This window comes from Thalia democratica, chromosome 1 (genome assembly GCF_965202585.1).
Source record: "Thalia democratica chromosome 1, ktThaDemo2.hap1.1, whole genome shotgun sequence".
Taxonomy (NCBI): domain Eukaryota; kingdom Metazoa; phylum Chordata; class Thaliacea; order Salpida; family Salpidae; genus Thalia; species Thalia democratica.
Genome location: NC_139165.1, coordinates 67,220,771 through 67,234,254, shown reverse-complemented (window position 1 = coordinate 67,234,254; position 13,484 = coordinate 67,220,771). Strand labels below are relative to the sequence as shown.

General features: G+C 24.8%; 1 protein-coding gene across 2 annotated transcripts; it reads left to right on the top strand.

Moving 5' to 3' along the window:
• The first annotated feature begins 1,198 nt into the window (after nucleotides 1–1,198).
• Nucleotides 1,199–7,872, top strand: LOC145846632 (uncharacterized). Of its 2 annotated transcripts, none has more exons than XM_082953324.1 (6): nucleotides 1,199–1,283; nucleotides 1,634–1,768; nucleotides 3,682–3,801; nucleotides 4,025–4,144; nucleotides 5,258–5,386; nucleotides 7,586–7,872. In XM_082953324.1, the coding sequence occupies exons 1-5, from the start codon at nucleotides 1,232–1,234 to the stop codon at nucleotides 5,380–5,382; spliced, it is 552 nt and encodes a 183-aa protein (XP_082809450.1). In that variant the 5' UTR covers nucleotides 1,199–1,231; the 3' UTR covers nucleotides 5,383–5,386; nucleotides 7,586–7,872. The 2 variants fall into 2 exon arrangements, with proteins under 2 accessions (XP_082809450.1, XP_082809449.1); XM_082953323.1 differs by having other exon boundaries at nucleotides 3,679–3,801.
• Nucleotides 7,873–13,484: the final 5,612 nt, after the last annotated feature.

Genomic DNA, 13,484 nt, shown 5'->3' with positions numbered 1-13,484 from the left:
CATTAGTTTATATTTTATATAAAACAACACAAACTAAACAAGCGGTACTTCCATAAAGTATTTTGTAAAATTTATTATACATTCTTACATATTCTCGTTAAAATATATTTTTTGTACTATTACTTGTTTTGATTTAAAGTTAGATTATTAGACACTTAAATACAAGATATGTTGAAATTTATTTTATTTTATTTTAACAATAAAATATTTCTTGATTATATTTAATTAGGTGCTTTTCAAATTTAACTTCATGCATTGGTTTGAATGGTATAAAATAACAAATGGTTTTATTGCTTTAACCAGATTTCTAAAATTCATTAGAAATATTTATAAATCACTTTATACCTATTAACCCGAATTAAAAAGTAAAATATGTAATAACTTATAAGTTTTATTGTTTGCAAAACTACAGTAACATAAAAATTTTACGATGAAGTATTATTAACTTAGACAGACAGGGATTTTTAACAATATTTTAGCAAAGCTTGAAACTACAACAAGTATTATGAACAATTTTATCTCATAATTCATTTTATTAAAGATTACAAACTAATAATTCTCAAATCTATAACTAGTGTGGAAAAGTGTTATCGTTGTGTTTTTTAAACAGTATTACCTGATTTGAAGAAGTATACTTAAAAGTTTTTGGTTATTTAAAAAAATCATTATTTAATTTACTTCATCTTATTTAAACATTATATCTATATTTCATTTTATTGCAATTTATTGAAATACTTTTTCAAAAATAAAACTCTACTTGGTTAAAAATAGTATTACATACTTATTTTTTATTAAGGTTTATATCTAAAAATACTTGTAATAAAAAAAGTTAATAATATTAATTTTACCCTTTAAAACTAAAAAAGTTTGTAACAATACAAACTTCTCGGTTTAAATCGCTTTTTTATGTTTGCTGTGATATGTTGTAGTTCAGACTTAAACCAATAAAGTCTAGACTCTAGGTACTATTAAAAGTTTATGTTAAGGTTTCAGATAATATATAATTTACTAAATTTAGTTAGTTATACTAACAACGACCTTACAGATAAATTTAGTTTAGTAAAAAAGAAGTTCCTATTTTTTTTTATAGTATACACAATTAAAATTAAGCAAAACAAAAAAAATACTTTAAGTTCTACTGTTTTGCGTTTAAGAAATCCGTGTAATAGTTAAAGTTAAAGAGTTAATATTATTTTTCAGCTTCTCCGTTTAGTTTTATACAAATTGAAACATGAACACAGCATTTCTATTTGTACTTGCTCTACTAGGAAGCAGCATAGTTTGTAAGTTATCAAATATATTTAATATGTATTATTAGTTTATATAGGAATTTACACTAATATTTTTGGCAAAATTAAGTTCTTTATAAATCTACCAAATAAGATAGTTGTCATAGTTCAAGCCTCCCAATTAAAAATTAGACAAGCGTTCAAAATTGTTTTCTTATTTCTAAAATCTAGACAATAATGTTTAGATTAGTATCTGATAGGGGCTGTGTAATAACTTTATAAAGGTATGACAAGCTTGTAGATAAGTTTTTATTTGATTACTTACTTTTTTGAACTACGTACTAGTTATTAAATAGATTAGTATTTTTTTTTTTTTTTTTACTTTACAAACTAGACTTCGACAGATGCACAAGAAGATGGTGGGTCTGGAGAAGGTTCAGGTGTAGAACCAACAAGACCAACTCGACCTGACACAACAACTTCTGTACCTAGCACCACAACCTTTGTACCTAGCACCACGACTGAAACAACAACTACTGGTTGGTTTAATAATATTTATTGAATGATAAAAACTGATAACAATACGTTAAAAAAAAACTTGACTGTTGCAAAAAAAAGTAAAAAGTTCAAAGCGGTTAAGCTTTTATATATACTATAAATGTTAGAAAAATTCAGTGGAATATTTCTAGGTAAATTTATAAACTCTTGATTACAAAACGCAAAAAAAAAAAGTGTTCTTACTTTACTACTTGTAATAAAAAATATTTATATAACATTGATTGTAACTTTTAGAGGTATGGACATAAACTATGTTATCAATTAATATGATAACTTTAAAATCTTCAATTACTTTTTCTATGTACGAAATATTTTTGTAAATAAAAAAAAGTTTACTAAAGTAAACTATAAAACCTCTAGTGAAAAATTTTGAGATTAATAAAATTAAAGCAATGTTAATTACACGTTATAATAAATAATAAAACTTAAGAAAAATAAGTCATAGTAAAAGTGTATAACAACTAAGCTTGTTAAAATACTACATGTCGTAGAAAACGTTTTATTATTATAAATATTTAATAAAAAGGTTATATTTTTCTAATTATGTTTTTAGTGTTTTTTGTTTAATATTTTTTACTTTTTTGTTAAAAGCATATCAGCAACACGTAACAGCTTTTGCAGCTAACGAAGTATGTACAAGTAAAATAAATATTTTAAACAGTATGTTAACTTCAGTTATTCGTATAATTCGGCACGTAATTCATTGTATCGTGTTGCTCAGCATTTCGGTTATCGATAAACCAACGCCCTTTGAGTTTAAGGTGTTGTAAAACTTAATATTGAAAATATGAAGTATTTAAAAATCTAAAGTATAAAAAAAAATCTGCAATTAAAGAGTAAATTAAAAAACAAGTTTATTAATTATATTTTGAATTCTGAAATTTTAAACAGATTGAAAAAAAAGGACAATTTTTTTATTTAACAATAATGTACTAAGAGCTTATAAAACTTATACATTTTATAAAGGACAAAATTAAAATAAACTAGGTGCTAAATGATTACTTAGGTTAGTGTGTAGCTCGATTACCAAGTAGTCTTTATAAAAACCATGTCCTTTGACCAAAACTTTTGAGTTTTGACGTTTTTATTGTCTTTGATAAAGTTGTTTAGTTAATGGGATGACTTTAAACGTGTATACCAGCCATTCTTAACCTTGTTTAGGGAATAAATTTTCTTTACTACGAGTTATGTAAATTAATGTTTATTAATTGTCTTTTATTAAATATAATTTGATATTTATCTGTAATTTTTTTAAAGTTAAATAAAAACTTTAAATTTTACAATGTTTTTTATCCAATAAGCTTAAAATTTAAAAAATTTAGTTGGTTTTACTCAAAATTAAACACTATTTTGTAAATTGGGGGTAAATTTAGTGATTACCTTAAAAAAAGGGGTAAAATTGGTAATAAATTTTCTAAAACGGGTAAAATATGAAAAAAAAGGTTAAAAATTGCTGATGTAGACTAAGAAGTTAACAAATTTAAGTTGCATATAGTTTAGTTAAAAAGTAATACTTGAACGAATGTTTTTGTATTCACCGATTACTTGTTGTACAGTTTTGCAAAACACTTAACATATAACATTTTACTTGAGCTAAACTAATTCAGTACTTTTTCTGTTAAATTTGATCAGATAGTTTTTCTTTATATTTATTACCTATAAAGCCTTTGTTTAATCTAGATTACTTCTGAGTAAACTAATCTTTTATAGAAAAATGTGTTTAAAAAGTGATATACAATTAGACATACATAGTCAATGTTTCATAACTGCAACTAACAAAAAAGTTTTCTCACCTTTAACAATAGTTTTAGTTGTTATATTAGATAAAACTGCCTGTAACTTTGTACAAAAATTAAAGCGATAAAAAAAACTTAGTCTTTGCTTTTTTCAGCAGTGCCTTTGTGTGAGGAATTCGGAAATACTTGTGATGAAAACGCTGAATGTTATGAACAGGACGGGAGTTTCGGATGTATCTGTAAAGATGGTTACTCTGGAAACGGACTTTTTTGTGAAGGTATTTTCAAATAACTCAATTTTTATATATGCTTAGGTAAAGCATATTTAGTAAGTTAACAAACTCAAGTGAAAATTAATTAAATTTTTGACGTTAAAATTACATAAATTTTTCAAAATTTAAAGTTTTAGACTTAAGCAAAAAGCTATTTGAAGTTAAAAGATACAATCAGATAGTATTTAAAAAGTTATATTCAATATAATTTTTAAATTTTATTTCAAAGATGTCAATGAATGTGCTGCTGATCCTTGTGCAGAGTTTGCAAAGTGCGACAATTTTGAAGGATCATTTACTTGTACTTGCCAAGACGGGTTTTATGGCAATGGTTACGAAAGATGCTTAAGTAAGTAGTTTTGTAGCAAAATTAAAAAAAAAATACCAATAGATTTTAGTAATTACTTTGTTAGATATAAGTAAGTCAAATTATAAACTTTGATTTACTTTGAATAGAGAAATTAGGAGCACAGAGATCGGCAAACTGAAGCCCATAAAACAATGATATGCAGCCTGCGTTGTACTTTAAAGCTAAAAATTTATCTTTTTAAGACAGGAATAATTTTTTTAAAAATCTATAATCAGGCTCTTAATTTAATAGTTAATGATTTTAAAAGTTTGGTTCCTTAAACACAAAAACAACCGACTCCTGTTATTTTTTATGGTAATAATTGAGTTAAAAAAACAAAACTTTTGTAAATCATTTATTTTGCACATAAAGTAGGTTAAGAAGCAAAACCTAACAATTGAATGCCAAATACTTTTTGTTTATACTTCGTAATTTTTTTTTTGTTTTTGTTGTTTTAGGTCAGATAAAAGTTTTATGTCTTTTTCGTTTTAAGTTATGTTTTTAAGTGTTTATAGTAACCACTATATTAAAGTAAATAAAGAAATGAGTTAAAATAGAAAATAAACTTTGATAAGAAAGTCCTATTTTGAACCAAATACACTGCTAATAAGTGGTAGTTTTTTTGTTTTATAAGTGATGTAAAACTTATCACTAAATTTATTGAAGGTGGTGAATAAAAATACTTAAAAAAAATTCAAACCATATTAAAAAGTTTCGCACCTACCGTCGTTTGAAAACTATTGATAATTTACAAAATAAGTGTGTTGGAGTGGAGCATTAAATACTTTTGTAAACAAAATATCTAAGCAGCGTATCTAATTCCACAATGTAATTTTAAAGAAAAACTGTAATTTAAAACTTGTAACAAAATGCTATTGTTACTTTTATGGCTGTCGTCACAAGTATGCAATTTTGGTACCGTTGCTAGTAGTACTTATTAGCATATAAAAACTGTTAATGAGTTTCGACCGAAGCCAATTATATGTACTTATATACTTAATTCTTATGAAAGCGTAAGGTTTAAAAGTTATGTTCATAAGTAGAAGTAATATAAAAATGTTATAGGTTAAGTTTTTATAAAACTATCAATATATTTATCATCTTTGAAAACAGACACAAAAAGATCATTGAAATTCTTGCAAGAAGTAGGAAAGTCTTTCAATCCATTTGCAAGAGTTTTCTCCTTTTGGATCGAAATTTCCGATGGTTTGAGAAGATTCAACGTAGAATATGTATAAACAGGTACATTTTAAAACTAGTGCTTAGGTCACTTGTATTGAAATCAATTATTTTGTAAGCAACGATAAAAGTATATACAAGTTGTAAAACTAAAAATAGTTTGTGTTGCAAAGCTTTAAACAAAAAAAAACTAGATATTTATGGTCTGCTTTAACATTAAGTCTAGAATTCCCTACACAGGTTTGCTCCAGGTTTTTAAAAGTATACATTTTTAGATCTATTTTTAGTTTAAATTTAAGGTAAGAAACTAAGTTTAATAGTACAAAAATATTGAAAAGATACTGTGAAGCTACTTTAAATGTTTTTTTCTAACATTTTTTGATGATGAAATTTTTTTTATGATAGAATTTTGGTGTCAAATTGAAATTTTACTACTTAACATGTTAAAAATGCCAGGGATTCTTGGCAACCTCCCCCACATTATATCTCGGTATTTTAAGTCAGTGTTTCCTTAAGTGTGCATCGTAATTTAAGCAGATAATAATGAAAAACGCAAATTATGCTTTAAGTAAGTTTTGAATACGTAAATTCTATTTGTAAAATGTACGCATATTTTATTAGAGTATGTTTTTAAAATACTATTCTTTTTTACGTTTGTATGATATTTTAAGATACTTTAATTAAACTTGCATTATTTTCATCGACAGTAGCAATTAAATTATAAACACAGTACAGTAAGCGTTGAGCAGGTTAAATACTTGTCAAATTCGTTGTAAACTAGCTCTATTTTAAAAAATACCTTATTATTTTTTTCCTAATATATGATTTACTTATAACCATATTCCTATGTACAGGATTGCCACTCCTTTTTTCAAAATTTTATCCAGGTTTGTAACAGTACATATTTTTAGTTTAAAGTTAAGTTAAAGGTATGAAATGTATTAAATAGTATAAATACTTTGAAAAGATACTTTAAATGTGTTTTATAATAAAAAAAAATTTGATGATGACAAAATTTTTTTGAGTCAAATCAAGATTTTACTACTGAACATGTGAAAATTCTAGAATTTTTTAGTGATTTTTGTTCAAAATTCCAGATTTTTTTCAAAACTTCCAAAATTACAGGTTTTTCCAGGTAAAAGTGGCAACCCTGTTTGTACAAATATAACAAAAGGTATAAAAAACTGCTTTAAGTTAGGCATTAAACTTAAAAAGACTTTACAAATGAGTAAAACATCACTAATTTGTGTTTAAAAAATATTTTACTTATAATTTCTTAAATAACACTTAAATAGATTTTACCTGCATCTGTCTATATATATTTTTACTAACTGTGTACATTAGAGTAATATTAAACTTAAGAAAAATGACTTAAAATATAAAACTCTATTTATTTTATTTTACACATTCTAAGATCATACAACTCTTTATTTCAGTACTAAAATGGTACATACAACTAGAACTAGCCGGTCGATAAAACTTAGCTCAATTTATAAAATAAACATAAAAATAGATAAAATTGATTTCCGTTTAAACTTCATCAAAAACTATCTGGAGGTTTTAAAAACTTTCAAGAAAATGTGACAACATTGACAGTAGATTTTATAAAATAACTTTGTTTTGCAAAATTGTATGTCAACAAGTTTTAATTTAATGATATAAAATTTAATAACAACTGTTCTTCACTAATAAAGACAATGATAGCAGTAATTCTTATAATAAAAAACACTTATTTAATAATCTTTGGAACAAAGTGTATTACTTAGTGACATGCTATTTGTACACAACCTTTAAAAAGTTTCTGAACCGCTGCTTTTGTATAAAAATTTTTTAATAGTTGCATAAACGTTTTTTTATTTATTTTAGTTGATCTTTTTAATAAACTACATGTTAAGCAAAGAAAAAAAGTTCTTAAGTATTAATTAAACGATTGTAATTTTATTTTTCTATAAATACATGCTTGAATTTAAAATCACGGACTATACTCCTAAGAAAAACTTTGTGTAATTATAGGCATATACTTTAATTAGAAATATTGTTTAAAATATAATAAATAAGATGTTCATGTTTTTATATTTTTTCAAACCGGATTAAATGAATCAAGTAATTAAACTTTCGATTTTCTTAATAAGAAGTGGATTGAACTTATCTTTACAACAAAACGATCATTTTAAGTATTTAAAAGTAAAATTATTCAATTAATAATTAGTTTTGATTAAACTGATAAAACATACTTTTACAAAAATCTTTTTTTATTAACAGATGAAAGAACAACAACTGAAGATGAGTGCCTTTGTATTATGTCTTACTTTGTGTTAAATTTATTTTTTAACTCAAAAATTTTAAATTAAAACAGATTTAATTGATATAAAATGTGCAAAGTTTTAATGACGAACAACTGCTATTTCTGAAAAGCAATGTACTTGATTTTTTTTTTCTCATTTCAAAAAGTTAGTTGATGTAAGATTATAAAGATTGGTACTTTATGTATGCTAATAAAAATATGTATTATATGCAGCTTATTACATACGTAATAAAACATTTTCTAGAAAAAAGAGTTTAATATTGTTAAAGGTATATAGTTGTATACAACATTGGTTAAATTTATGGTATGATCAATCACATTAAAGGTTAACAGATAAAATTATAGAAGTAACATTCATAAAAAGATAGTTGTAGGTTTTTTTTTCAGTTTTTTGCAGCTTATAGTTTGATAAAAGAAAACGTAGTACTTAAATTATGAGTAGTCAACTAAAAATTAAAAAAAAAAAATTAAATTTTAAAACTACAACTTGAAATATGACAACAAATTTATCATAAATAAGAGTGAACTCAACTACGTATAAGCTTAAATTCGGTACATCATTTGATTTGTCATCTAGCTGATCTATTTCTAAAAGGAATATTTAAAGATGTTTTATCCTGAAAATTCTCTTCTATTTCTGCTCTTTTTTTAGCTACTTGGTGCCTTAGCCTCAATTTTTGCGCTTGAAACTTTTTTGTTAAAATCTTTATTTTTAACTTTTTATTTTTAATATTTTCATCTAACTCTTTCACAGTAATCTTTTTGCTATCAATATCTTTTTCTAATTTTTGAATAAATTCAGGTTTGGTTATTGTCACTTCAACAACCCTGTTAACATTATCAAAACTTAATTCTTTCACTTTATTTTTGACTTCTAGAATCTTTTGTTTCAGCCCAAGAACATGCTTGTCTAAGCAAGTAATTTGGCTTGGAACTTTTTGGTTGCCTTTAAATTTGTTTATTCGCTCCATATAAAAAGTAGCTGTTGGAAATGTGTTAAAGGAAGCTTGGTTCTTGTACAAGTTATGCTCTTCTTCAAGTAAAGATAAAATATCACTTTTCAAACCCGTACTTTTTTTAACATTTGCAATAGTTTCATCCTCAACATCTTTTGTTTTTCTATGATAAAATAATACTTCTTTCTGCAACAAACTATACTTCTCAATATTTAACTTAAGAAATTTTTGAGCTTTTAATAATTTTTCTTCAATAGTTTTTGAACAAAAAATTTGATTATCAAAATTAATACTTGAAGTGTCATCTGACCTTTTTGATTCTTCAAATGTATCATTTGTTATTATATCCATCTCAGTACTTATTTAGACTTAAGTCTGAAAACTATCATTTGGATAGTAATCAAAAGCATATTATTAAAACATTTTAGGTCAGTATGTGTGTTTTGGAGAAACAAATTATTTAAATGTGTCTTTATTTTAATAGTATTAAAGCATATTTTTTGTATTTTGTTAACAAAAAAAAATCAAACTTAGTCTACTAAGTTTACATTTTTATTCTAATCAATTTTAGTTTATGAGTTATAAATAAACGAAACAATATATAAGGAACTTTTACAATTAAAACCTTTAATTAATAACAAACTTTCACAACTAAAACTTTAAAATAATAACAAACTTTTACAATTTAAATTTTAAAAAATATAGAACTTAATCAAACACCTATTCTTGTCTGCTTGTTCAAGTAGGGTACTTGTTCAATATGTTGTTAGAAAAATTTTGCAGTTTTATAAAGGATATTTTACTAATTTATACCAGATGAAGGCATTAGAAATTAAACAATTTTGTAAATTTCTAGGAAAATTTTGGATTTATTTTCAGACTTTAAATTTTTTTTAATTAATTTTTACCATTTGAAGGCTTTGGAAAATAAGGAATTTTGTAATCTAAACTGAAAAAATCTGAATTTTTTTAAATTTTAATAAGTTTCCTGACTTTTTTTCAAAACCCCCCATTTTTTCCTGACTTTTGTCATTTTTTTCAATTTTTCCTGATTTCCTGACCATGTGGCAACCCAGGTTAGTAAATATTTTTTGAAAAAAAAAAAACAACTCTATTAATTCATGTCAAATGTTTTGATTTTTAACTATAAGTTGTTTAGGAAATTTTTTAAAGCTCAACTATTATACAACTTTTTACATATTACAAGCTACTTAGGATGAGGAAATGTAATACAAGAAGTTATTTCTGTTATGATATTTCTAAATTATGGTATAGTAGTGTGGATACTGCCAATAAAACAAAAAATAGCTGTATAACTTTTTTATCCTCAACAGCAATACAAAATACTACAAATGGTTTTTAAATTCTACTAGTAATTAATTAAGTTACAAATAGGTCACAATATAATTGTTGGTTAATGTTAAATTATTTAGTAAGATATTTTTAATAATTATTAAGTTTGATTAACTAATTTTTTTCTAATAAAATTGATTTTAAAACTTTATTTTTTGTAAAATCTATATAAAATCTTTAATTCTGAAGATTGCAATTGGCCAGAGTAGTGCTAAATAATTAAAGATTATTATTTGTAATTATTTTTTGTACAGACTTTAAAAGTCAACTTGTAAAAATCAAGGTGGACCAACCTAACGCCCTTAATCTAACATCAAATGCTTTTTTATTAATTTTTAAACTTTTAAAATATGGTTGAATCAGCTTTAATTTACATAAACTATCTGTGATTATTAATTGTATGTAAAACTAAAGATTAAAATTTAAAAAATAAACTTTAAGACCTATTAGATTTGTTTAATTTACTTTAAAACTAAAAGATTAAATTGCATTAGTTCATTGCCTTAGGCCTAAACTTTTAAAATATTTTTTTTTTCCAAACTTATGTGCATTTTAAATATAGTTACTACTATAATGTTGTAGTATATCATTTATATATTAAGATTGCTTTAAGTTTATTTAAAAGCAAGACAGTATGGGCTTTAGCTGTTCAATTTTAGTTAAATTATTTGTTAATTTAACACCTTTTTATATAATTTATAAAAAGTGCGTAGCATATGTTATTAATTTTTAATTTAACTTTGATTATGTTATTCATTTATTAGTAATGCCACGATTATTTATGTTATAGAAACCTTAAATAATTAAAATAATGTTGATTCAAAACTTGCACAGCATGATTCAGGGTTCGTGCGCGAAATTCCTTTTCATTTAGCCTGACAGAGACCTATTTAGCCTGACATTTTTTCAAAGTAGAAAAAATCACCTTCAGAAGGCATTTTGGGTATCGGGGGTCTTAATTAGCAAATTAACGCAATAAAAGTATTTACAAAACTACTTTTAAAGAAAATAAAAATTTAAATGAATTATTTTTCAACATCTATCAATCGCTTACCCAGCAACTTGAATATTTTTAACTGGTCATTATAATTTCTGCTTCAATGAATTCATACCTTTATTAAATTTTGGGGCTTAGTTACATCCACCACTTATAACCCATATACAGGGTTCGTGTCAATTAGTACTTGAATTCGTCAATTATAAGTTACATGACTGGACCAGAAGCTTTTATTAAAACAGAAATGTGACTTAACAAACTGCTAAGAGTATTAATCTAAAAAGTATTTGGTATAAAGCCTTTATATGAGAAATTAAAACAGTTCCAACTAAGCTCTGAAAAACAAAGCTCATGTAAACAAATTCAGACAAACAGCTAAGTTGTTGAACTAAACTGTAATGTTTAAACTGTACTTTTTTATGAATTTTTATAATTATGACGTATATAATCTACTATAAACAAAATAATGAAGATTCTTAAAATTATTTTAGAGATTCAACAAAAGGTTTTATGCACTTATTTTTACAAATACTGACTGATTTTGTCTTTAATAACTAAATCTTTATTTAGAAATTAATTCACATCTCAATTTGATCTTAATTAAAAAAATTTCATGCATTTGAACTGACAAAAACTGAGATTCTCAAATTTTTAAACACAAAAACTGATTTAGCCTGACGTTTTTCAACTTTTTTCAAAAAAACTGATTTAGCCTGATTTAGCCTGACTTAGCCTGACGCGCACGAACCCTGATGATTTAATATCATTTCTAATTTTATTTGTTTTTCTTCTGTTTTTCTGCAACTTCAAACTTTTACTTTTTAAACTTTATCAATACAAACTTGATAAACTATTTTCTTTTGATTTAGTAAAATTGAAAACTTTTATTAACTTCTTTATTATTGCAAACATAACACAATTTTTTAATTATTTTGAAATTAAACTGATATCACATTAAAAATTTTGAACTAAATTTTAAGCAAAATCAAACTAAACTATATTTTTTTGATTATATTTTATGTTAGTTTGAAATAAAATAAAATTTAAACTAAAATAAGACCAAGTTAAATCATAATTAATCCTTGAACATTTAAAATACAAAAATTAGAAAATAAAAATATACACATACTGAGTTAGAAAAGTAAGAGTTCAAAACAACTAGTTTACATAAAAAGTTTACCTAAACTATTTGCAGTCATAAGGGTGTCAAAACATTAGAAAAAACTTAAATTATCTCTTATATGATACTTTAAGTAGAATTATCCAATAAGAGCATATTTGTCCCCTTTTTTCACCAATTTTAAGAATGGGGCAGAGTTTCCTAAAGTGGGCGGTACCGCATCATGGGGGCAACTTTAGGTAATAACTTGTCGGGGGTAATAACTAGCAAAGAGGCGGAAGGGGTGCGTTTTAAAAATTTTGAAACTTACACTAGATATTCTACAGTTGCAGATGAAAAGTAAAAAAAAAGTCTTAGGTGTTTTCATTAGTAATTTTGAAACTTACCTTAGGATATTCTTTAGTTACAGATGAAGAGCAAAAAAAAAGGTCTATTTTTTTGAGTAGTCTTGTTGGAGGGGGCCATAGCCTTTTTAATTTCTTTAAAGGGAATTGAAAAAAAAATTAGGAAACCCTCTAGGGGCAATATCTTGTAAAGGAGTAAAAGGATGACAACTTGTAAACTTTGGGCTCATAGAATTTTTTTTCTTTGCTTTTAAATATTTCACACTGAGGTAAAGTTTAAACCAGGGTTTCTCAAAGTGGGCAATATTAGAGGGTAATAGCTAGTAAAGGGAATACTCAAACCAATAACTAACTAATAATGATGAGTAATTATGAAAACCAGTTTTATGACAGCCAATAAGACCTTCAAAATCAAGCAGCATCTTGCAAAGAAGAAGAAGCAGAACATGCATCTTCCCCAGTGGTTCAGAATGAAAACAAACTGAAGTACAAAGCCAAAAGACGTTACTGGAGGAGGACTAAGCTCAAATTGTAAACTGCTCAAATGTTTCAACCCATATAGCTAAATGTTTTCTAGTTGAATGTCATCTTTTCTTTCTTTGATAAAACCTGTCTTAAACTTTAATTGTTAAAAAATATAATAAAATTAATTTTTATTAAAAAAATTTAACACATAGTATGTATTTACCTTTTGTATATAAATTTTATATAACAGGGTTTGTTTACATAGTTTTGTAATTTTAGACTGACATGCTTCAGTTTAGACCAGCGAAAGTGGGCAATATCACCTCCTTAAGGTTAATTTTTGCTATCATGGAAATAACTAATAAGGCAACAAAAAGTAAATGGGTATTAGTAAAGGGGCAATATAATAATAGGAGGCATATATTTTTTTAAATTGTTGAAAAAGAGGGTGATTAAGTAATATAGTTTAGGATTTAGACTGACAATTTCCAAATTTTCCCGCTGGTTTTTGAGAATTTTTTTTCCAGGCATTTGAAAGAAAACATTTTTGGGTCTACTTTTAGTCATTAAAGTTAAGTTTAAGGTTAAAAACTGTATGAAGTAGTTTAAAAACATTAAAAA

Bases quoted from the DNA above. Each gene is read 5' to 3' on its own strand.
- LOC145846632 (XM_082953323.1), top strand. From the start codon at position 1,232: ATGAACACAGCATTTCTATTTGTACTTGCTCTACTAGGAAGCAGCATA. The intron at 3,802-4,024 runs GTATTTTCAAAT...TTTATTTCAAAG, and splicing joins AAACGGACTTTTTTGTGAAG to ATGTCAATGAATGTGCTGCT. The intron at 4,145-5,257 runs GTAAGTAGTTTT...CTTTGAAAACAG, and splicing joins TGGTTACGAAAGATGCTTAA to ACACAAAAAGATCATTGAAA.